General features: G+C 36.8%; 1 protein-coding gene across 2 annotated transcripts in view; it reads right to left on the reverse strand.

Moving 5' to 3' along the window:
* Positions 1 to 25,357, reverse strand: part of Rp1 (RP1 axonemal microtubule associated) — a 354,819-nt gene that overhangs the window by 161,560 nt on the left and 167,902 nt on the right. For both annotated transcript variants that reach the window (XM_074066939.1, XM_074066940.1), the window contains exons 15-16: positions 7,415 to 7,592; positions 818 to 949 (exon numbers count right to left, since the gene is read on the reverse strand). In XM_074066939.1, the coding sequence (XP_073923040.1) occupies positions 818 to 949; positions 7,415 to 7,592 (310 nt within the window). The remainder of the gene's footprint in view (positions 1 to 817; positions 950 to 7,414; positions 7,593 to 25,357) is intronic.

Genomic DNA, 25,357 nt, shown 5'->3' on the forward strand with positions numbered 1-25,357 from the left:
GCCTATGTTTCTCATGAAGTGTGATTTTTTACACTGTTCCATGCATTCATGGTGTAACAAGGAAACGTAGAAGTGGGACTAGTTTAATGCAGCAAAAGTGAAAATGCTCATTTTCCTACAGTTGATGTGATAAAACCAGAGGCTTATCAATGACATTATCTAACATGGAAGATGGCACACTCAGCAACTCATTTTCAAAAACCACTTTGTTAAAGGCAACATTCTATTTTATCTGTTTCCCAAGATGGGTTTTAAAAAAAATGGTTCAGAGACAGTAGTTCACTGTTTCCTTTTACCTAAAGATGAGTAGAATTTGTTAGGCATCATACATTATACTTCCCAATCAGAGGAATGTAACACATTTAACAGAGCAAACAACAGAGGTGAAACAGACTAAGATCGACACTAGAAATCCAAACCTTTAGGACATAGAGCACTTTATTCATGCCTCAATTTCTATGTTAGAGAAACAAAGATTACTTTTGCTCTTGCTTACATGTTGGTGAAAACTGGTGTTTATTCACAAAATATTCATGAGGCATTTTACAGGAGGATAATGTAATATGATGTCATAATTTAGTACCATCTTCTTTTGAAGTCATTGTTCTGGAGTGAACATTGAATTTAAGACAAACACATTTTAAAATACTTTTTTTGCAATATAAAACTAAATATAATATAAAATAACAACTCAAAGTAGTTCAAATGGTATAACATAATACATATTATAAAAATAATGTCCTCCTCCTGAAGTAGCTACATCAAAGAAGCAATGCAGGCAAATAGCCAGAAGAACAGGCAAAATGCTGTTGCTTACTTGCAGCTGAAGAAGGTAAGGAACCCCTGGCCTCAGATTTTGATAGTGTTTCCTTCTGGGTCTCTGACTCCTGAATCTTTTCTTCTCCTTGGCTGGGTGTTGCAGACATTCCCATTGGGTTTTCTCTGCCAACTGAAATTAAGATTTTAAAAGATGCCATCCTTTCAAAATCACTTGTTTCTTCTCAGAGTACTCATCATATGTTCAGCTGTGGAAGTTTAAGTTTCTCCATTGTTTCCATTGCAATGCCTAGTCAAATCTTTTTACTGTTACTAGAAAATGACCTTTTATTCTTACCAATAGACTATGCATGGATGATATTTCTATAAAATCTATTTACCACTTTTTAAGTCCAAGCAACAGTTTGACATCAAAATATGAATCAAATGACTATGTGACTTATTTTTCTTATAGATTCTTAATGGAAATTCCTTTGATAATCTGGTACTTTGCCTTTCTCCAAAGAAGAAACTGACTAAAGTATCATTCAAGTAAAACTTCATATGATCTTACTAGAATATGAGAATCAAAGAAATATACACATACCTATAAGTGAAGAAAAACATTAGTTATTTTCTGTCTTTTATAGAGAAGCAAGTTCTTTTGGAGACTTGTTCAAAAATAGATATCTGTAAATTAGTTGAATAATGACTGTAGTCTTAGTATATGTGCAAAGTGGTATTTATATTTAGAATTTCAAAATTTCAATAGTTTTATCTTCATTCTTTAGGATCAGGCATAGATGGGCACTTACTTTTTAAGTGATAGAAACTCACACTATGAATGTTAAGTTTTAGAGACCTCATCAGCAACAAAATATTACACAGAAGTCTGATTCTGTGTAATATGAATAATAGCAGCTACTTCTTAATACCACAATTGTACTAAAAAATTTAGATGACTCATGAAGTAAAAAGGCATGATGGCCCCATATGTATGGAGTGAGCCACAATCAATCACATAAGTGAGGAACAGACAATACAGCACTGGTGTCCAAAGAACTGTCTGTGATCACATTATAATATATCCTGCAAGTATTATACAACCCAGTTTCAGAAAATAATAAACTTTCAAATACAAAACTCTACAAATTGGTCTTTCCATATGATTTATTTATAATACAATGCTCAGAAACTGAAGACTGACAATAACAAAAGAATTTTAAAATATTAAAGGGAAGATCAAAAGTAACTAGACATATGTTCACTGGGAGTAAATGAATACTAGGAGAGAAGAATATCCTAAATATAACTAAGGGTCCATTTGTCTATGCACAAATAATGTAGAAATCCAAGATTACAAGGGAATATAAGCTAATCTTCAAATTACTGCGATAGCCTTAGGAATAAAGCAATGCTTAAGACATGGTCTTTGACATTGGTAGGTTACAGTCAGAAGGGAGACACCTAAACAATAACATCTGATATACATAAATGAGTTCTAGAATAGAGATTAGAAAAAAAGAAAGGTTTACACAACAGGGTCAACTGAGGTAGAATGGTGGAACAAGAATGAGTATCTCACAGTTCTCTATCCTCCTTACACTGGCCTCTCAAAATTCTACCCTAGCCTCCCAGAAAGTATGCTGACCTTTCTTTGTACAACATAATAGTAAGAAACTCAGGATATGGAAGATGTTTTCTAGAAATGTACCATTCAGGATGTTTCTATCCCCCGTGTATGAGGGCTGCTCACTTTGTCATCGAGTCAATGGAGTCACAGAAGGTCCCAACTCCAAGAACCAAAGTGGCCTTTTGAAAGTACTCTGAAGCAGCTTCTACCAGTATGCCCCTTGTATAACTTTCATAATTTAAAAAGTAATGTGAAAATCTATGAACAGCATTATAAAATAGCACTCACAATGAAGGCAAAAGAACTGGAATTGTCTAGCTAGAAATACTACCTGTATCTATATACATACAGCTGGATTTAGATGAATAATTATTCAATTCAATTCAGATGGAGTCTCATTATATCCAACATTTGTGTCAAGACCCACCAGATTAGAAAGGCTGTAACTCTACAAAGTCAACTAGTAAAAATCTGTTGTTTTATTGAAAACTAGCTATTTCAAAAGCAAAACTAATGAAAAGTTATAATAGCAATAACACATTTTTGTCATATTTTTCTAAACAAGATTGTAGTATAAACAATCAGGGCCTGATAAATGGGATATATGACAGGATTTCATCTACTTTCTTTAAATTTTTGAATGCTCTTATATTTATATTTTGTAAGAATTAAGCAAAACTGAACTTTCCAAACATATTTTGACACACACTTCCATAAGATTAAAATAGTTTCTGCTGGGTATTGAGGGGGTAGGGGGGAGAGGGAGGGGGCGGAGTGGGTGGTAAGGAAGGGGGTGGGGGCAGGGGGGAGAAATGACCCAAGCCTTGTATGCACATATGAATAATAAAAATAAATAAATAAATAAATAGTAAAAACTTTTTAAATATTCAAAAAAAAAGAAACTCTTATAATAAAAATGTAACATCTAACCAGTCTCTTTAGTCCTGCATATTTTCAGGTTACTAATAGCTAGTATCTCATGATTTGTATACCAAAGATGACTCATACCCTAAAATTGGGTGGGGATTAGAACAAAAGAAGGCAAATTTTAGTAAAAAAGTTACTTTCAAAAACATGAATATGGTCACTTGAACCTCAGTGTTCTATGAAAGTAACAGTACATGGAAGTTAATGAAAAGTTCCAAGATCCAAAGTTTTCTTAACACTATCAAGAAGTGAGGTCTTATCAGATGGAATAATAACTATCAGCTTATTATCTGGAGCAATGGGGACAAATGAAATTTCCAAATGATCTACATATCCAGATAATCAATGAAAATCTCCTCCATGGGCTCATCATAACTGTCATGTGGATTCAGGAGGTCAGGTCTTTTCATGCTTTCTCCTTCATATAAGATTCATAGTACTGTGAATACAAATGAAAGAGAATAAGAGGTTTTGATGCACAAGCTACTAGCACAGCTCCATGGTAATGGGATAAGTAATTTTTATTATAAATTCTCTATAACAATAATTAAACTAAATCTTAACAAAATTGTACCTGAAGAAACCAAGTCACAGAGAAATTACATGATTTATTCAAAGATTAAAAGAGGTGATGGGATGGTATTTCTTGCCTTCTAGGAATCTATCAGTTCTGTTCAAGTTATAAAAGATACACCATAAGATGCTTTTCCTTTTTTTGATAATCATACCAGCAAATAGTTGCATAGTACTTGCTGAGCACCAGGTACTCTTCTACGCATTTTGTGTGTGTGAACTCAGGTAATTCTCACACTGAGTTAAAGTCCTCATTTTACAGAAGAGAGGCATGTGGTTCAGATGTGGCAACATATAACCAGCAAGAGGTCAAACCAGGGCCTGGATAAGGACAGCCTGGCCTTCAGGACGTATGTGCTGAAACATTACCTTATCCCTCAACTCTTGAACCTTGACCAAGCTATGCTTTCAAGCCTTTTGCTGTCTGGTGAGGAGAACCTCCATTAGACTATCCTCATTTTAGGCAGAACAAAGAAGTACCCACCATGTGACCATGAGCCATGCCAGACCAGGCAACTGTGTAGACACATACATTAGACACAGATACTTCCACAGAGTCCAGGGCCATTCATTCACAGTGTGCTCTTGAGGATAACGGGGACCTCCTCCACAGGAAGGTCTCCACTGGAGTCTCTTACTGTTCTCTTCCTACCACTATTTCTTCCCCTATATGAGTTCCCTTGTTGCTCAGCGTACCTCACCACTTCAACTCTACTTTCCAGTAAACTATGAAGAAAAGTTTATGCTGTAAAAATCAGCTATGGGTTTTGGGCTATTCTATCTCTGTGTTGAAATACAAATGATTAAAAACTCACAAGAATTTCAATGGAATTTTTTTTCCTTTTGGTATAGAGTAGATTCAATCTATCATATATAGATAATCCAGTTAGAAAAGCATAAAATTATTTTGAGGAATTACTATAAAAGCCTGAATAAACATTCTATCACCTCACAAAACTCTTTTGAGTTTTTTGTTTTGTGGTGCTAGGAACCAAACCCAGTGCCTTGCACATGGTAGGCAAATCTTCTACCTCCCAGCCACATCCCTACCCACACCTCTAAGAAATTTTAACACTTTTTGAGTCACTGATCCTTTTGAAAAATCTGAAGGTCATGTGCTTCCTTCCACCTCTAATGCATACTCAGGCATATTTACATATGATTTACTTACTCAAAATGTGCTTACTCACAATTTCAAATGTGTATAGATTGAGGCAAAAAGTTCTTATTGTAATGCAATGTTACTATTCCCATTTACATATAACAAAACAGAATTTCAGATGTTAAGTTATGTATTCTGGGTATATAAAAATAAAAACTAGCTGGAACTGATGGCTCATACCTGCAATCCTAGCTACTTGGGAGGCTGAGACTGGAAAGATCATGGTTTGAAGTCAGCCATCACCAAAATAATCAGAGCAAAATGAACTGGAGGTATGGCTCAAGCAGTAGAACACCTGCTTTGCAAGCACAAAGTCCTGAGTTCAACCCCAAGTCCCACAAAATATCAAACATAAATTTTACCCATTTTATGCTAAATCATTCATTCATTCTACAAATGCACCCTACATATATACTCTGAGCCAAGCACTATGCTTACCCTGGGGATACCACTGGAGGCAAATGCTGCCATTCAGTAGTCAAGGGTCAGAAGAACAAGGATTAATGCCAGATCAAGAAAATGAGGGAGTGACCAAAAAAATTAGAGAACACATATTCTTTTGTTTTCCTGATCCGCAATAAAAACTAGCACTTCCTTCCAAAGTAAAGGTAAAATTAAGATAAATATCTAACAAAATAGGACTTCCAGTGGTGTGCTGCGAAACAGCAAACATGAGCCTTTGTACAAGAACTACTCTTTGTACCTTTTTTTCCTGAAGTGCTCAGAGTCTAATGATTAGAATCAAAATAAATCTCAGAAGAGTTATTGCAGCTTATTCTACAGGCATACTTTTCATGATGGCCCTGCAGGGGTAAAAACACACATTTTCTGTGGAAGGCAAAGGGTTTGAGTGCACACATGGATTTTTTTACATTGGGATTTCCTTCTCATGGAAGGGGGAAAATGTTACCAGAAACTGTATTTTGAAGAAATGTTGATGTTTCCATACCCTTCCTCAGAATTCTTAGGATCCAAAGTACTCCAGTGAAATTTCTAAAACAATATCCTCTGTATTCTTGCCCTTGGTAAAGTAGGTAGTTTAATAAACAGAAGAAAACACAAACCATCCATGCTCTAGTAATAGAACTAAATTGGTAGAGCTTGTAAAGAATGATTTGTTTCTATTGGTCCTAGAGTGATTTAGTCTTGCTGCAAATTTTTTCTTCCTCTCATCACTTTTTCTAGTTATTCTTATCTTTTCTTCTCTGTACCCGCCCTTATTATTTCTCTTTTCTTCCTGTGTTTTTCCAGCAAGCTTGCTGTCCCCTGCTAGCTAATTCTCACTGCTCTTCTTCTACTCCACCCTTCATCCTTCTGTGCATGTTCAAGTCATCTGCTTCCCTTCCAAGCTCCAGAGGCAGATGGCATACCCATTTTGTTGAGTGGGAGTGCCACTCTGTGCCAGCTTGTGGGAAACAAAAAGTCGGGAGACTGGTGGTATGGATGGCAGCAAATTAAGGTATGCTAGCCTAGCAGTTTGCAAAATTTTCAATATGGTAACTAAAGGCCAAAAGATAATTGAGGCAGATAAGCACAAAAACCTGCCTAGGTCATGCTAAATCAAGACTATGTTCTTGTTTTAAACTATCACCTGTAAGGCCACACACACACACACACACACACACAGAGTATAGGTAGACCCTAATAAGAAAAGAGAGTTTAAATTAGAGTCAAACTGACTAAGAAAGTCTATGTTTTGATTCAGCCAAAATTCAGAGGAAAGCACCTGGCAAAAATTAGATAGCAAGCCAAACTTTGAGGTAATTTTAAAACACAACAATGTTATCACATTAGTTTTGTGTTAGAACAAATATATTTTAAGCTTAAACTATTTAAATAAAATCCTCAGATCTTTACTTCAATTTGCTAGAGAAGCTGAACTTACATATGAGAGAAAACAATTTTGAAATATTCACATTTCTGCCCTATCCTTGGACATTTTTTCCCTAAATTCTATTTTTAGTGCAAATCCCATTTATTTTGATCTTTAAGAAAAATCTTGTTTTAACTAAGAGCATTAAAAATTAATAACAATGAAGTTAGTAATTTCTAACCTATTCATCCCCTCTCAGTGTATATGGAACTATTCTTAAATAACAAAAGATTCAAACATATACACAGATGTGAATGCATGCACACACTTTTAAAAGTTATGAAGGAGTTCAACAAAGCAAAAACACTAGGCCTAATATTAATTATCTGAAATCTTGTGGCAAGTGGTCCCCATTATGTCTTTCTTCCACTACAGAATTATTACAAACAAAAAGCCTAACAAGAGATTTTCTTAGTAATTACAGGATATATTATTGTATATGAACCATCATTAAGCAAACCAATTTTTAAGCATTTCACAGTAAACATACATTGGATGACTTGTGGATAGAAGAAAACATTCTCATCCTTTGTATAAATAACTGGCTTTGCCTGTCCATCTGGTTGAAGTCCAACAAACAACCCCGGGCTCTTGGTAGATTCCAGGCTTATGGATGCATTCTCCAAGTTCTTCTTAATTTTAAAATGACAGTCAATATCTCCAGTACCCTAAATGAATATGACACAATTTCATAAATGTGAGAAAATACTAAAGGACAGAATTTAAAATCACTTACTTCACAAGAATATAATTTTGCCTCTTTTTCAAATCATCTTGATAAATCTAGAACCTTTTTGAATAAACTGCATCTTGTTCCATAAGGTTCAGGAGCAGACCACATGCTGTGCTGAGGCAAGGGCATATACCTTTGAGCAAAGGACTCTAAATCTCAGAGGAGCTTCAACTAAAGAGAGTTTAGTATATGCTATATTTCATTTCAGAATTGCTCCTCTATAAGTGAACACAGAATATTAAAATGTGAAATGTTTTAGAAAATAGTCATGCACTGCTTAACAATGGGGAGATATCCTGAAAAGTGCATCATTGGACCATTTTGTCAATATGTGAATATCATAGAATACATTTATATAAATAGTATAGCTTATCACACACTATAGTGTGTGTGTGTGTGTGTGTGTGTGTGTGTGTGTGTGTGTGATATAGAGATGTAGTACAGCCTATTGCTCCCCTAGGGTCATGATGATCAAATCAACATGAGATTAAATCAAACCCAGGAGAAAATGCTACAATCAAGAGATACAGTAAGGGCTAGGGACATGGCTGAAGTGGTAGAGCACCTACCTGGCAAGCACAAGGACCTAAGTGCAAAGACCAGTACTGAGAGAGAGAGAGAGAGAAAGATGCAGCAAATACAAGATGATATGACACATCATACTGTTTTATAGTAAACTTTTTACATAAGTAGGAGTGCAGACTAAAATCATGATTAAAAATATAGTAAGTTATTTATTATCATTATCAAGCACTATAAACTGCATAATTATATGCACTATACTTTGATGCAACTGGCAGCACAGATTTGTTTACACCAGTATCACCACGAATATGTGAATTAAGCACTATACTACAACATAACAGCTATGATGTCACTAGGCGAGAAGAATTTTTCAGCTCCATTGTAATCTTAAGATACCACCATCATATATACGGTGCATCACTGACAAAAAGAAAATGATGTGCCATATGACTATACTATCTCTTTTCTCTCTTTTTTTTTCCTCACCCTTGGTCATTTTATAAATATGAATCAAGCAACTTCTACCTTCTGTTCTTGTTATGGATACAATAAGACTCTGGCCTTGATTCATTCATGGGCAAGCAGAGAAAACAATGATATATGCAGATAGCAAAGGAATAGAAATGGACTGCCAGGGTTTGGGGAATACAGAAAAAAGGTACCAATTTGGGGAGAATCAGGAAAGGCTCCTGGAGAAGGAGTAAGTGTTAAATAATACCAAGCTAAGTAGAAGAAGGTATGCTGGGGTAGGTGGGGGGAGGAATTTCAGGCAGAGGAATACCATAAACAAAAGCAGAGAAGCAACAGGCAGCATAGTGTGTAGATAAACGGGTTTCTTGATACAGCTGAACAACAGAGAGGAAGGGGAGCGCAAAACAGGGGTTCAGTTTGTGTGCAACACAAGACTTTGGGCCTTATCTTAGACCATGACAGCCACTGAAAGATTTTATGGACAGATTTCAAATTGTATCCAGGAACATTTCTTGAATGCTCTTCTGATGCCTTTCAGAAAGAATAATTTCATCATTTACTCAGCTATGCACTCCTTTGTAGTTTTCTAATAACTATTAACAGATCCTCGTTTCCCCCCAGTTCTAAGCATGTAGCCTTGGAGCTCTCCTTTCTTTTTTCTTTCACAATAGACTTGACTTTTTTCAAAACAGCTTTAGATTTTCAAAGAACTTAAGAAGCTAGTACAGAGTTCACATATCCCTACACCCACTTTCTGTGATTGTTAACATCTTATATTAGTATGCTGTGTTTGTTATAATTAGTGAGCCAATGTTGGTAACTGATACGCTATCCATATTTTCTTAAATTTTACCTAGTGCCCTTTTTTCCCTGTCCAGGATCCTATCCTGGGCGCTACATTATACTTAGTAATCACGTCTCCCTAGATTCCTCTTCCTGTGACAGTTTCTCGGACTCTCCTTGTTCCTGATGACCCTCACACTTTTCAGGAGTACTGGTCAAGTATTTTGTAGGAGGCTTTCATTAATTGGATTTTGTGTGTTTTTTTCCTCATGATTAGACTTGGATTATGGATATTGGAAAAACAGACCACAGATATAAAGTTCTGTTTTCATCACATTATACTGAGCATACCTATTGTCAACACTATTTATGACTGTTGATGTTTGCCTTGATCATCAGGCTGAGGTAGTACAGGTAGTGCTTCTCATATTTCTCCATTATAAAGAAGTCACTATGCTCAGCCCACACCTGAGGAGTAGAGGGTATGCTCCATTTCCTTCAAGGCAGAGTATCTTACACAAATCTACACAGGTTTGTCTCTTCTGCCACATTTATTTATTTATTCATTGAATAGTTTTTTTATAATGTATTGACTCATAAATATGTCTGCGGGCTATAAGACTGCGGGCTATAATTTAGTGCATCTTTATTTCGTTGCACAAATTGTTCCACCTTGGGCCACTGGGAACTCTTTCAGTTGGCTTCTATGTACCTTTGACACAACTTCATCAGTAAGTGTTTTGTTTTGATTTCCTTCCTTTCTTTCTCGCAGCACAAGACACTCCAGAGTCATCTTGTATATTTTGTGTCCCAGAATCAACTGTTTGTTCACAAAGCCCTGATTCTTTTTAATAATTTTAGAAACCAAAACACTGAGTCCTAGATGTACTTCTTATTACTAAGCCTTCTTATTAAGTGGGTTAAAAATATGCATTTATAATGACCCATACTATGTACATATATAGACTATATACACCACCATTCAGATATATATTAAGCTAAACATAAGCTTATACTGATGTCTCAAATTCTAATAGATTAATACATGAAACGTGACTTCTTTTCATTGCTTATCTGTAAGATCACATTCTAACAGTGAGAAATATCTGCCATCCATTTACATGTGTAATGACAGTATAAATACATAGTACTTTCAGAATTGTTAACACATACTCCCATAGGAATCAACTTTCTCAACTATAGTATAGTACTCATGTGCAATTCCGTCTTATCTTTAATTTTACCAGCTGTATTCATTTCCAAAACTACTCAGATCATTACCCTTTCTCACTACCCCTTTTATAGTTTCTTTCATACATTCGTATAAATGTTTTTTGTGACCATATGTATTCCTTCTTGAGATTCCCTAACCTCCTAAATGATTTTTTATCTGTACCCATTTAGACTCACTATTTGGGCTATAAAGTTCTATGTGTTCTGACAAATGTATACCTTGTTTGTATTCACCATTATAGTAGCATACAGCATAATTTTACTGCACTAAACTTTGATTCACTTATTTATCCTTTTTACCCATCTCGCAAATATCTATAGTCTTGCATTTTTCAAAATGTTATATAACTAGAATTGTATGATATGTAGCCCTTCCATACTTGCTTCACATGCTTAGCAATGAACACATTTAATCCTCCCCAATGTCTTTTCATGACTTATAATTCATTTCTATTTATTGCTGAACAGTATTCTACTGAATTAACACAGTTTATAATTCACTTATTAAAGGACATGCTGGTTGTTTCCAGGTTTGGTGATTATGAATAAAACTTCTATAAGCATGCACATGTTCAATTTTGTGAAAATAAGGTCTGTGTTTAGATTCTTTTTCTGTCTTACATACTGACATCTAATTATTCCAAACCATGTGTTGAAAGCTATCCTTGTCCATTTAATTGCCTTTGCTGCAATTCAGATCAATTGACTATATTCGTATGGGTCTATTTCTAGGCTCTCTATTCTGTTTCACTGATCCCTACATCTTTTCTTTTATCAATACCACTGTCTTGGTTACTGTAGGTTTACAATAACAAGTGATAAAATGTTGGTCCTCTAACTTTGTTCTTCAGTACTGTGTTAGCTATTCTGAGTCTTTTGCTTTTCCATATAAACTCAGGACTAGTTTACTAATATCCATAAGATTATTTGCTGAGGTTGTGATTGGGATTGGATTGAATCTGTAGATCAAATTGGTAAGAGCTAACCATCTTGTCTTCCAATCCATGATCATGGAATGCCTATTCATGTATTTAGAATTCCTTTGATTTCTTTTCCTAGTTTTATGGTTTCCCCATCTTGTGCATATTTTTAATAGTTTAGATTTGGAATGTTCCCAAAGGCTTGGTCTCTAGTCAGTAATGTTACTGGAAGGTAGTAGGAACTTTAGGAGGTACAACCTAAGAGGAGAAAGGAGGTCACTGGAGGGCACCCCTTTGAAAGTTATATAGAGATTCTGACCCATTTCTCCCTCCTTCCTTCCCCGCTTCCCTCTTGCTTTTTGCTTCCTGGCTGCCATGCTCCTCCATGCCCTTTAGCCATGCCTCACTGTAGACACACAGTGATGGCACCAAATGACTATTGACAAACTATGAGCCAAAATAAATATCTCTTCTTTAAGTTGATTTTTTCAGATACTTCATCATGGCAACAAATACAATGTTTAATTAGGCACATTTTTTGTTCATATAACTGAATTTGTGTTCTTAATTTCAATTTTCAACTATTTATTGCCAGTCTGTGTTAGTCAGACTTTTCTTTCCTGTGACAATACCTGAGAAAACAATTTAATGGGTGGTAAAATAAAATTTAGCTCACAGTTTCAGAGGTTTCAGTCCCTAGTCAGCTAGCTCCATTGTTTCTGAGTTGCGATGATGTAAAACATCATGACATAAAACATCATGACAAAAGGGCACAACAGAACAAAGTTGTGCTAGGAAGCAGAAGGTAAGAGGAAATGGCCAAAGTATATGCTTCTGGAGTATGTTCCCAGTGACCCACTTTCTCAAACTAGGCCCCACCTTCCACAGTACCACCACCTCCCAATACTCTATTCAAATTCTGAATCCATCAATGGACTAGTCCACTGATGATCATAGAGCCCCCATTATCCAATAAGTTCCTAAAACACACCTCTGAACAAGGCTTGCATCAGGGACCAAACCTTCAATACATGAGCCTTTTGGGGTGACACTTAATATGCAAACCACAGCAGAGGGTATAGAAAAGCAACTGAATTTTATATAACTTTGTATATTGCAGTCCTGCTACAGTGAATTATTATTGAATAGGAGTGGTGTAAGAAGATATTCTTGGTAGGGGGATCCTCAGGAGAAAGTACCTAATTTCTCACCATGAAGTATGATATTAGCTATAATATAATTTTTTGGGTTTTCTTTATCCAATTGAAAGTTCACCTCTATATACAGTTTTCTGATAGTGTTTCTTCTTATTTTCACCACCCATTAATACAATACGTACCACAACAATATCTATCAAATTTGACTCAATCTCTTTGGTTTCATTATTAGTTCCCAGAGATCAGACTTCCATCACCTCATGTCTGCATCACTACAATCAATAGCTGAAGTAAGGATAATATTTATGACTGTTAAGCTAATATATTTTTATTGCTTATTTTTTTCCAAGGCTCTCTTACCCATCAGATTGACAATGCTCACTTTGTCATGGCTAATTAAAATTCAGCCTAGAATAAAGAAATATTTGTTCAGCTTTTAATGAGTCAAAAGAAACTTGTTTTTTTACTAACAAAATCACAATTACTAAGAGAGAAAATGATTTCCAAAGGAAATTGGATCTAATATATCCAGATTTAATAACCAATATTGGATTTAATGTATCTAGATAAATAAATAATATGCCTATTAAGTCCTATAACTATATACATATTAAATCCAAAGTTGGACTTAATATACATAGAATCAAGGCTGGAGGACAGGAAACCATATGGTTTAAATGCTGATGTCACCGAAAAGGTAATTGACATAGAAGAATTTTCCTTTTTTTGCCAGAGCCAGCGGTATATTGTTTAGACTTCTAATCTCCAAACCTATAATCTAAAGAAGTCATTTTTCTTTATAAAGTGATCCTGCTTCAAGTATTTCATTTTATTAATGAACAGTAGACTAGTACATGTCTTAGATTTGGGAGCCATGGGTTGTTAAAAAAATTTACCAAGACAGAGAGTAGAAAAAAGCAAAAATTTATTAGGATTCCATCAAAGGGGAGAGGATGGCAGACCAGTATGCAAAGGGGCATAGGGTGCCGAGACAGGGTTTAGAGTAAGTTTTATAGCTAAAATTAGGTCACTTTTGTTTGGCTGTCTCCTTTCTTGTGGACCTTATTGATTGTCTCTTGCTGGGATCATGGTTTGAGTTTCTCAGCACAGGAACATCTCTGCTCCATCTGGGCCTCCCAGTGGGCTGTACCACCCCCACCCCAACACATACACATTCCATCTGTTCCTTGGTATTTCTTTCTAAGCCATGTTTCCTGAAGATGGGTTCATCCTCTGCATTACATACATGATTAGTATGTCCAGAGAAATCAAGTCAGTGATACTGCATAAGAGACTAGTGTAGGCCTGAAGAAAAGTAAATAGCCAGTGGTAATTCTCTATGACTTCCTGAATTTTTTAAGTCTTTGCATCTAGATTAACACTAAAGAAAGAAGGAAGGAGAAATAAATAAACAAATAAAAAAATCTCTGACATTAGTGGCCAATAAGAGCCTAATCTGTGGACTGAAACCAAAATATACATGCATTATTTTGACTAAAAAAAATCAAAGAACTGAACTAGACATAGTGGAAGGTATTAGAACTGCTTGTGTACTTCATAAGCAAACTGTGGGTGTTTTAGTCAAACTGTTACTTCATTATAGTAATCTCATTATTCTTCCAAACTTTAGGTTCTCCATAAATAAGCTCATGTTCTACACACAGGCCAGTCTTACAAACATTAATACCATTTTCAATACACTATCTTTCAAACATAAAATTTATATCATTTTGAAAATTGATGTCATAAAAAAGAATGAAATTTTAACATTTGCAGGTAAATGGATGGAACTGGAGAACACCATCTTAAGTAAAGTTAGCCAGGTTTAGAAAGCCAAAGGCCACATATGAGGCAGGCTAGAAGTAGGAAAAGTTCAGGACTCATATGTAGGTTGCCCAGGGATGGCCCACATCATCCTCACCTGACCAGAAACCCCATGCCCCTCCCCACTCATTGATTATTGAATGGAAATCACCTGGTTCCTCCCTTCCCATAGATTAGGGTAAGTTTTAAAAATACCTGACAAGAGAAGGTCTCTTTTTCTCTGTCAGCAGACTTCACCTGCACCCCCACCATGCTCCTCCTTGTATTTCCCTTTCCCTAACATTTAATAAACTCCCTTTACTCCCACATGTTCTGCTTGGATTCTTCCACACCAGAGCACAAGAACCAAGATCTTCTGGAAATCCCTTTTGCCATTAACGTTTGGCAAAGCTAGCCAGGAGTTAAGGGTGAGAGATCAAAATGCCATTTCTACTAATTTCTCTTATTCTAACTCACTTCTTGTTTTCTGACCCTGCACCCCTCCACCTGATATTTCAGAATCGAACACCACTCAAGACTTGGACAGTGTAGGACCCCCATACTGGTGCACTCATCAGTGCATGGGACTTGTTCCTAGCTTCATGAGTGGCATGGTGGGGTCACTCCCCTCTGCCAGGATGCAGCATTGTCTGCCAGCAGGACTCATGAACTTCCATGATCACCTCAAGGCACATGGTTTGCGTTGCCCTTCCCTCAGCAAGGTTCAGACCAACTTAAAATGAGGTGCCCTTTCCCTTCTTTCTTCCTCCCTTAATTTTTATCTCCCTCCCCTGCCTCTTTTTTACATGATAGGTGTGCTCTCCCGGAATAGTTTTACGGAAAGCTCGTGCCAGGGTCTCTAACTTCCCCAGACCAAACAGCCACATGGCCCTGGGACAATCAGGCCTGCTCACTGCCCCAATATTCAGACCGGTCCCGGCACCGCCTCCCCACGCCCCTCCTCTCTAACCTGCTGATGCAGTTCTAGAGGGTGAATGGGAGGTGCTTACAGCTGCCAAGCGGTTAGACCAGCTATGTGCAAAGAAAAAAATAAACAATGGCCTCAGCGCAACCACCCAGGGCTGTGGGAGGAGGGAACAGGACAAACGAAGAGCGCCTCCCAAGGCTTGAGAGATCACAGGGGAAGCCAGCCCATCCTTCAGCCCCGCCTCTCAGTGCAGGCCAGAAGCCCTGTCAAGCCAGCTTGGGGGCTGCGGGGGAGAGGGAGGTGATTACATGCCCCAAGACCGAGCTCCATAACCCCTGCAGGCATCCCAACCCATATGCAGCCTTCTCCCTTTTCCTTCTCTGACCCACTCCCTTGCTGCCTACCCACTATGCCTCTGTTTGCCTTGGGCACTCTGTCCCAACTAACACTTGTGCTCTCCTTGTCCCCATGGCTTATAGGTTTGTGGAAACACACCAGGAGGTTGCATTCCCTTGTCCCAGGGCTAGCAAGGTCTTGTCTGCTTATCTTAGCCAAAGATTCTAAATTTCATTCAAAGGTAAAATCTAAATTAACATGTATATGACATCTGTGTAACAGTGATGTTAATTATTGCTGTCTTTAAATGTTAAATGTATTAAATTCTGTAAGTAAGTATTGGACACTGGTCACCTATAAAGTATATCTGTAATAAAAAAATAACTTATTCAAAATGCATTTACTCTGAAGGCAAAATTAAAATGGGGAATTTATTCTATGTCATTTTTTTACACTAGAATATGAGTTTTAAATACATATTTGAGATAAAGAGAACTTAATGATACTAATTAATGCTGTCCATAATTACTATCCTAAGATGTGATATACAATAAAAATTATTTTGTCAAATTGCTAAGCATTTAAAAACATTCTAAATTCTAACTTTTTGTCATCTACAGTTTGGATCCTTCTCTAAGACATTTACAATGAAGCTTCCAGAAAACATTTCTAAAAAGTATCTATTTCTCAAACAGTTGTCTATTTAAGTATTTGCTATCATTGGTTTTGTTTTGTATTTTCCTTACAAAACTTTAACTTGTCTCTATTGATATTTTGCAAAGTACAACATAAACAGTAAGTTTTTAAAAGATGCCCCATTACCTACAGAAAAAAAAAAACAAGGCTTACTGCCAAGAGGTTAAAAATGGGCTCTGATGTGTGGGTATTGTGAATAGGCAATTTAGTTAGAGGCTTTATTCTTAGCAATTAAATCTATTCCATTATAATACTTCAATAACCTAATTATTATTTTTTTGTGAGGAGCAACATTAACTCTATTGCTGGAAGTCAATAAAACTTTGTTCTCATAGCTGAATGTAGTATGTCAGATTCTATGGCTGGGTTCTATAGGACTTAGATTCCTTGTTTTCTAGGTAATAACAAAGCCCCTTTGTGAGACAACCCAGGATCTGATTATCAACACCTGGAGTAAACTGGACAACAAAAAGCTCCTCAAAGCTTAAAGGTTTACTGGCATTTGCCCTAGCCTTAGAAATACTAAATTTAGATAAGCCTTTAAAACTAAATGACAGGGTACTATATTCAGAGGGAAAAGTTCTGCAGCCTATGACTAATTTTCCAAAACTATCAAGTGATGTCACATCATTTGATGTGACTAAGAAACTAAGAAAACTTTTTAAATCCCACCTTAGTTTGCTTCGATTATTTGGTCTTTTCATTAGGATGACTAAGCTCATATGGTCACCTGTATCTCAGGGGAGATGTCTTATTCCCATAACGAATTGCTATTTTGAGCCTGTATGTTACATGTCTTTGTATTCCATTTGAAAGCCCCTTTGGAAAAACCATGTGGTCACAGAAAATGCTGCAACCATGATAAAGCTACCACATGTTCAGTACGATTGTGCCACTCCCTAGGGATAAGAAACTCAAGGATGATGCCATCTTGCAATCCTCTAGAAAAATTATAGCTTGCAGTTAAAATTCTATAAATTAATTTAGTTTTTACACATGTTGCTTTACTACATTAATCTGTTACAGACTGGACAAAGAATAAAGTATTTGTGTTAAAGATCTTTCATAAACTACTTAGAAATCTAGCTGACTAATCTACTAAAAATAATGACAAAAATGATTTAAAGGTATGCTCCGAACTAATGTGTTTGTTTTGTGTGTCACTGCATCCTTTCTGTGTCTTAATCTGTCTCCTACCTATGTACTGTGGCCACAACATTTTTGACCTTATATGCACACTTATATTTGATATTCCTTGGCATGCCTACATCAAAATGTCTCTGTGTGTGTGTGTGTGTGTGTGTGTGTGTGTGTGTAGATGTCTTTAAGATGGTTCTTAAGCTACTTTAAAAAGATAATTCATAAAACTGTTATTTAAAAAGTTATCTAAAGTTCAAATCCAACCAGGCCTAACTATCCTCTACCTTAGTACTAAAAGAAAATTTACAGACAGCAATCTGTTTCATTCTATTATGAGCTTAATTTACATTTAACTCTTTTATAATTAGATTTATTGACCCATGTGTTCTTGTAGATTATTATTATAAAAAGATAGTTTAATTTAATTTTCTTCCTAAGTTTTTTAAGGTATAAGTTTGGTAAGAGTTTTATTAAAAACAGTGTTATCTAAACTCAGGCTTCTACAAAGGTTGTTTCAAGATACAAATTAAGGTTTTAAAGTTTATAAGTTTATATGTGTGTGATTTGTTGGGCTATGATTTAAAGTTTGCCTAGAGAGTTTTCTAAGGTCAAAATTTAAGATACTAATGTGTATTTAAAAAGGGGTTTCTGACTAAAGCAGATACCTTAAAAGCAACTGAGGCCAATAGGAAAACGGGACCAGGAACTAGAGAAAAGGTGAGATCAAAAAGAATTAACCTAGAAGTTAACACACACGCACAGGAAATTAATGTGAGTCAACTCCCTGTATAGCTATCCTTATCTCAACCAGTATAGACCCTCATTTCTTCCTATTATGGCTTATACTCTTGCTACAACAAAATTAGAAATAAGGGCAAAATAGTTTCTGCTGGGTATTGAGGGGGTAAGGGGGGAGAGGGAGGGGGCAGAGTGGGTGGTAAGGGAAGGGGTGGGGGCGGGGGGGAGAAATGACCCAAGCCTTGTATGCACATATGAATAATAAAATAAATAAAAAAAATAAATAAAGGAAATAACAAAAGTCTAAAAAATAAATAAATAAAGTTCAGTATTAAGGGAAGTTCCTTAAACAGATTAAAAAAAAAAAAAGGGGGGGTTTCTGTTTTATCAAAATGACTGTCAGGGACTTTTGGTGCTATAGGCCGATGCAAAATTTTACCAAAACCAAACAAAAGTTTACCCTCCAGATGGGATGATAAAATATTAAGTTTTTATTGGGGTCTATAAAAAGATAATTAATCCTACAATACTAAATTATGCACTTCATTAATTTTGAATGATTGAGCCTGTTATTCTTGAGCTGGAGGGTCAACAACAACCCTGCTGTGTCTCCCAAGCTATTCTATTAACATCAGCAGTCTAGGATGTAATTTCTTAACAACATCCAAGCCATGGCTCTCAGTCATTGGGTTTCCTAACTTTATGCTTACTCCCTTATTTTTATTTATGTAATTAATCATTTGATTATCTTTTTTTAAAAGAATATACTTGTTCCCTCATTCTTCTCAAGTTTACAAGCAAAGGACATAGGTCAAAGAGAAAACTGACCACAGTCAGTTTGTATCAGCCAAGCTTACCTTGGTGTGATCTGGATTTGATTAAGATACGTCTTTTTAATACTCAAGAAATTGTCTTCCTTCATATTATTATCTTTTCATTTTACATGTTTTTTTTTTATATCAGCCTCTTTGTCCAGTGTATGTTTTAATAGTTGGGTCAACATGCACGATCAGCATCCCATTTAGGAACCCTCATGCAGGGGTGGAGAGATAGACCCTTAGGAAAAAGGATGACTTGAAGTCAGGGTACCCTACTGCTTGCTCACTCCAGAGATATCTGACTGAACCAGGTCAAATGGACCTGTATTGGAGGCTTCCTTGATATAAGGGGGACTCCTTACGGATTGTGGAAGCTATCACTCTCTCCCAAAGGGCAAAGACCTCACTCTCTCTTTCCTTCTCTCTCTCTCTGCCAGCCTGCATAGAAGAAGCCAACATATTCACCACTTGACTGTATCCTTAAATACTGGGAGTGCATTGATCCTGCTAACCAAAAAAAAAAAAAAGACTAGTTATCCTCTTAGCCCACTAAAAATATTTACTGTTCTTTGGCTCCTGCCTACATTAGCCTCTTGCCAGATGCAAAAACCCTAAGGTATTTTTCTGGTAACACTGAATAAACTAAGTTTAAACTAAGTAAAAACTCTTTTAAATGGGCCTAATACTGCTAGTGCTTTATGTATGTTTCTAAATATTGTAAGTCACTTATAGAGTTAAAAGTGTATACATGTAAACAGGTATAGTTCTTTTATCTAAAGTACATTCTATCTAATAAGGTCTTTAACATTTCTGTTCTCTATGACCAATGCTAAAAGTTCTGCTATTTAGGCCTGACATCTGTTTGTCAGATAAACATTGGTTTACCTGACATTGGCTAAACATTGTTTTATATATATATTTATATATATATGTATGTGTATATATGTATATGCATATATATACAATACATACTATATATTTATATACATAATATATATATAATACAATTAAACATTAAAAGAGGGGCTATTTGGGTTATTAATACTGCCTTCCCCTAACCATCAAAATTTTAGGGTTTTTAATTGTCAGTACTACATTGACAGTACTCACAACCACTGACTTGTTACATTTCCTAACCAAAATTCAAGGTTTAAATTGTGACTAACCATGGTTACTTTAAGTTTTGCCTTCATAGTTCTGATCCTTCAGGAGCATTTCCAGGTAAGCCCATAAAAATGACTCTAACAAGTGCTCATCTGTCACCTGAGACAGACATTCTTAAGTATTGGGGTCATTTTTTATTTTCCTTGTAAAGCTTTATGACTGTTGTCTGCTGGTACTTTACAACAATTTAAAGGTGTCAGTACATCCTCTATGGGACAGTTAGATCTAATTGAGCCCAGCATAGAAGCGATTTTTAAAAATAAATCTCTGTTGCTTAATTTGGACAAAGAGGTCACATTGGCACTAACTTCTGATCTATTCGATGTGTTACCTCCCCTTTCCTGTGGGACAAAATCTACTTTGGGGATGTTCTGGAAGAAACCACTCCTGCTCTGGGGAATAAAATTGCCAAGTGGGGCAGAATCTTCAGAGACAACTGTTCAGAGGAATAATTTAAGAGGACACAACCCCTGAGTGATCAGTGTCCCCTACTTCTTAGAGGAACAAGTGGTATGCAGCCACCCGAGACAGTTCAAAAAGACTACACAAATGAGGGGACTTCTCAAGATGTAGTTGGAGTCAATTTTGCCAGACTTCTAAAAGTAACCAAAGCTGAGAGATTTTTAAAAGGGGCTCTTACACATGAGCTCTAATATTTAAGCCCCCTAGGCTTCTGGCAAAAGGCAAACTCATGTCTTTGGCCAAGGCCTTCTGTTTAAACAAAGGCAATATAACTTTCAATGGTATCTAATTTCTGCTTAGGGACGCTGTAGTCGTCTTTCTGTACAGAACTGACTCATTGATGTTTACCCTCTAATTGGACTGACACCTGCTTCCTGGTCCACCTGGCCCTTATGTACAACTGCCCACTACAAGGACAGTCCACATAGAGGGCCACCTAAAGGTTAAAAATAGCTACAGGTATAAACACATGTGAAAAAATAATAACCATAAGATTCTCTGTCACTTTTCAAAATGAAAACACTAAGTTCTTTATCCTTCCTGCTGCAAGCAAGGCCTCTACTGATGCTCCTATCAAAGTTTATGTTCAGATCATGCCTTCTAAACCAGATTTATCTCTTCCTGGATAAAAGCCTTAAGGACCCAAACCATGAGGCAACAGGGTTATCGATCTCTACAAATGAACGAGATCTCCATGAGCAACCCAGATCTCCATGAGAAATCTTGACTGTGCTGGACAATAATTCAGACACCATGTGTCCAAATGAGCCCCAAGGGAAAGATATAGAAGAGACCATTTCCCTTTGTAGGTAGGGTCTGCTGCCCCTTGTCAGCTCAAAGCAGATTCTGAAGATGGACTAACTCCCTTCAGCAGCCCCAACAAAGAATTTTTTGGAATATTGTCTCTCAGGGGTTATTGGAAGCAGGCAAGAAGTAGGGAAAGTTCAGGACTCATATGTAGGTTGCCAACGGATGGCCCACACCACCCTCACCTGACCAGGAGCCACCCATGCCCCTCCATACTCATTGACTATTAGATGGAATTATTATTATCACATGGTTCCTCCTTTCCCTAGATTAGCATAAATTTTAAAAGTACCTGACAAAAAAAGTCTCTTTCTTTCCGCCAGCAGACTCCACCTGCACCCCACCATGCTCCTCCTAACATTTAATAAACTCCCTTCATACCAATGTGTTCTGCTTGGATTCTTCCAGCCAGAGCACAAGAACCAAGATCTTCTGGAAATACTTCTTGCCGTTAACTCATTTTCTCTCATATGTGGAATATAGGCCTAATACAAATACAAGCAGTATTATGAAAATCAGGTCATGCTAAGGGGAGGTCACTAATGACAGAGGGAGATAAAAGAAGGAACTTAAGAAAGTGAATATGGTTGAGGTACTTTCTATACAAAAATGAATATAGACTTTTTAAACCTGTTGAAATCACCATAAGAAGGGGACTAAGGTGAAAGGAGAAAAACAGAGAAGATAAACCAATTTGGATTAAAATACATAGATACATGGAAATGTTGCAAGGAAACATTTTGTTTGTCATTAAACAAACAAAAAATGTCTTTTGTTTTTCAAATACAGAAAACAGGAAGGCAAAACAGGTCCTGTCTGGGGGGTTGGTAGAAGTGGGGGGAGATATAAGGAAAGAATGTAGGGGGATGAATGTGGTAGAAATATGTACTCATGTATATAAATGTAAAAAAAATGAGACCTGTTGAAACTATTCCAGGAATTGAATGAAGGGGAATAAAGGAGAATAATGAAAGGGGTGAGAGACTTTGATATATTATAAGAAGTTTTGTAAATGTCACAATGTATCTCCAGTACAACAATATGATAATAAAAAATACTGATGTCAGTTTGTTGCATTGAAGAGCTCAAGCAAGTTCCTGTGAATCATTCAATTAAAACCTCTTTCCTAAAACTGTTTAGCAGTCTGCAAAAAACTGAAACTAGATCCATGTATATCACCCTATACCAAGATTAACTCAAAATGGATCAAGGATCTTAATATCAGACCACAAACTCTAAAGTTGATACAGGAAAGAGTAGGAAATACTCTGGAGTTAGTAGGTATAGGCAAGAACTTTCTCAACGAAACCCCAGCAGCACAGCAACTAAGAGATAGCATAGATAAATGGGACCTCATAAAACTAAAAAAGCTTCTGTTCATCAAAAGAAATGGTCTCTAAACTGAAGAGAACACCCACAGAGTAGGAGAAAATATTTGCCAGCTACACATCAGACAAAGGACTGATAATTAGAATCTATAGGGAACTTAAAAAACTAAATTCTCCCAAAACTAATGAACCAATAAAGAAATGGGCACGTGAACTAAACAGAACTTTCTCAAAAGAAGAAATTCAAATGGCCAAAAAACACATGAAAAAATGCTCATCATCTCTAGTAATAAAGGAAATGCAAATTAAAACCACACTCAGATTCCACCTCACCCCTGTTAGAATAGCCAGCATTAGCAACGCCACCAACAACAGGTGTTGGCGAGGATGCGGGGAAAAAGGAACCCTCTTACACTGTTGGTGGGAATGTAAACTAGTCCAACCACCTTGGAAAAAAATTTGGAGGCTACTTAAAACACTAAACATTGATCTACCATTTGATCCAGCAATACCAGTCTTGGGGATATACCCAAAAGACTGTGACACAAGTTACTCCAGAGGCACCTGCACACCCATGTTTATTGCGGCACTATTCACAATAGCCAAGTTATGGAAACAGCCAAGATGCCCCACCACTGACGAATGGATTGAGAAAATGTGGTATCTATACACGACGGAATTTTATGCAGCCATGAAGAAGAACAAAATGTTATCATTCGCTTGTAAATGGATGGAATTGGAGAACATCATTCTTTTTTTGGGGGGGAGCACTTTTTTTTTCTTTTATTATTCATATGTGCATACAAGACTTGGGTCATTTCTCCCCCTGCCCCCACCCCCTCCCTTACCACCCACTCCGCCCCCTCCCTCTCCCCCCCACCCCCTCAATATCCAGCAGAAACTATTTTGCCCTTATCTCTAATTTTGTTGTAGAGAGAGTATAAGCAATAATAGGAAGGAACAAGGGTTTTTGCTGGTTGAGATAAGGATAGCTATACAGGGCATTGACTCACATTGATTTCCTGTGCGTGTGTGTTACCTTCTATGTTAATTCTTCTTGATCTAACCTTTTCTCTAGTTCCTGGTCCCCTTTTCCTATTGGCCTCAGTTGCTTCTAAGGTATCTGCTTTAGTTTCTCTGCGTTAAGGGCAACAAATGCTAGCTAATTTTTTAGGTGTCTTACCTATCCTCACCCCTCCCTTGTGTGCTCTTGCTTTTATCATGTGCTCAAAGTCCAATCCTCTTGTTGTGTTTGCCCTTGATCTAATGTCCACATAATATGAGGGAGAACATACGATTTTTGGTCTTTTGAGCTAGGCTAACCTCATGAAGGTAACACACACGCACAGGAAATCAATGTGAGTCAATTCCCTGTATAGCTATCCTTATCTCAAATAGCAAAAACCCTTGTTCCTTCCTATTATTGCTTATATTCTCTCTTCAACAAAATTAGAGATAATGGCAAAATAGTTTCTGCCGGGTATTGAGGGGGTGGGAGGGAGAGGGAGGGGGCAGACTGGGTGGTAAGGGAGGGGGTGGAGGCAGTGGGGGAGAAATGACCCAAGCATTGTATGCACATATGAATAATAAAACAATAAAAATTAAAAAAAAAAACTTTCCTAGACACATCTCTGCCATTATTAATAGTTAGCAGTTAGCCATGAGCATGGGGGATATGCAAAGGGAACCTAAATGAAGAATTCTTCAGTCCTTGACGGGGGGAAAAATGTTAGGTAGCAGAGAAACATAAGCAGTGACCATGCAGGTAAGAGATCACAAGGTGTCTAAGAGAAAACATGTAATTAGAACTTTCCAACTCACTGACGACCAGTTTCTGTGAAGATCAAAATACCCCAGCAAGATCATGGGATGTCCTAAAATATTCTTGGCTCTTTGCCCACCTAAGAATTAACAGAAGGCTTTATTCAAGCCCAAAGTGGGTCAACAACAAACAACTCTGGAACAACAGATCTTTAATTTAACAAAACAAAGACCCATGCCCTGTTTAGCAGTCAGGTGGGCCCAATAATCATCTGTATATTGTAATTCAGTAGACTTCCCCTAGCCTCCTGATCCTGTTGCTTACTCTTGACCTCAACCCAAAAAGCTGAACCTAAAGGTAAGAATTTCTTTTGGCGATTGCAATCTCAATAAGTACTCAAACTCGAAAGGCTAGCCCTATCTTCTCACTCTGGATATGACGAGCTTTCAGTCTATTCAAAGTGTATCCTGTTCCTAATAACTTTACTATCACTTTCAGTATGTTTCACTTCTTGCTTGAATCTTTCTTTTGCCCAACACAAAAATCAAGATAGCTATGTTACCTTCTGGCAACATTACCAACACTAAAAATGGTACCTACCTTTGTTATTGTACTTTTCATGCTATACT

This window comes from Castor canadensis, chromosome 3 (genome assembly GCF_047511655.1).
Source record: "Castor canadensis chromosome 3, mCasCan1.hap1v2, whole genome shotgun sequence".
NCBI lineage: Eukaryota > Metazoa > Chordata > Mammalia > Rodentia > Castoridae > Castor > Castor canadensis.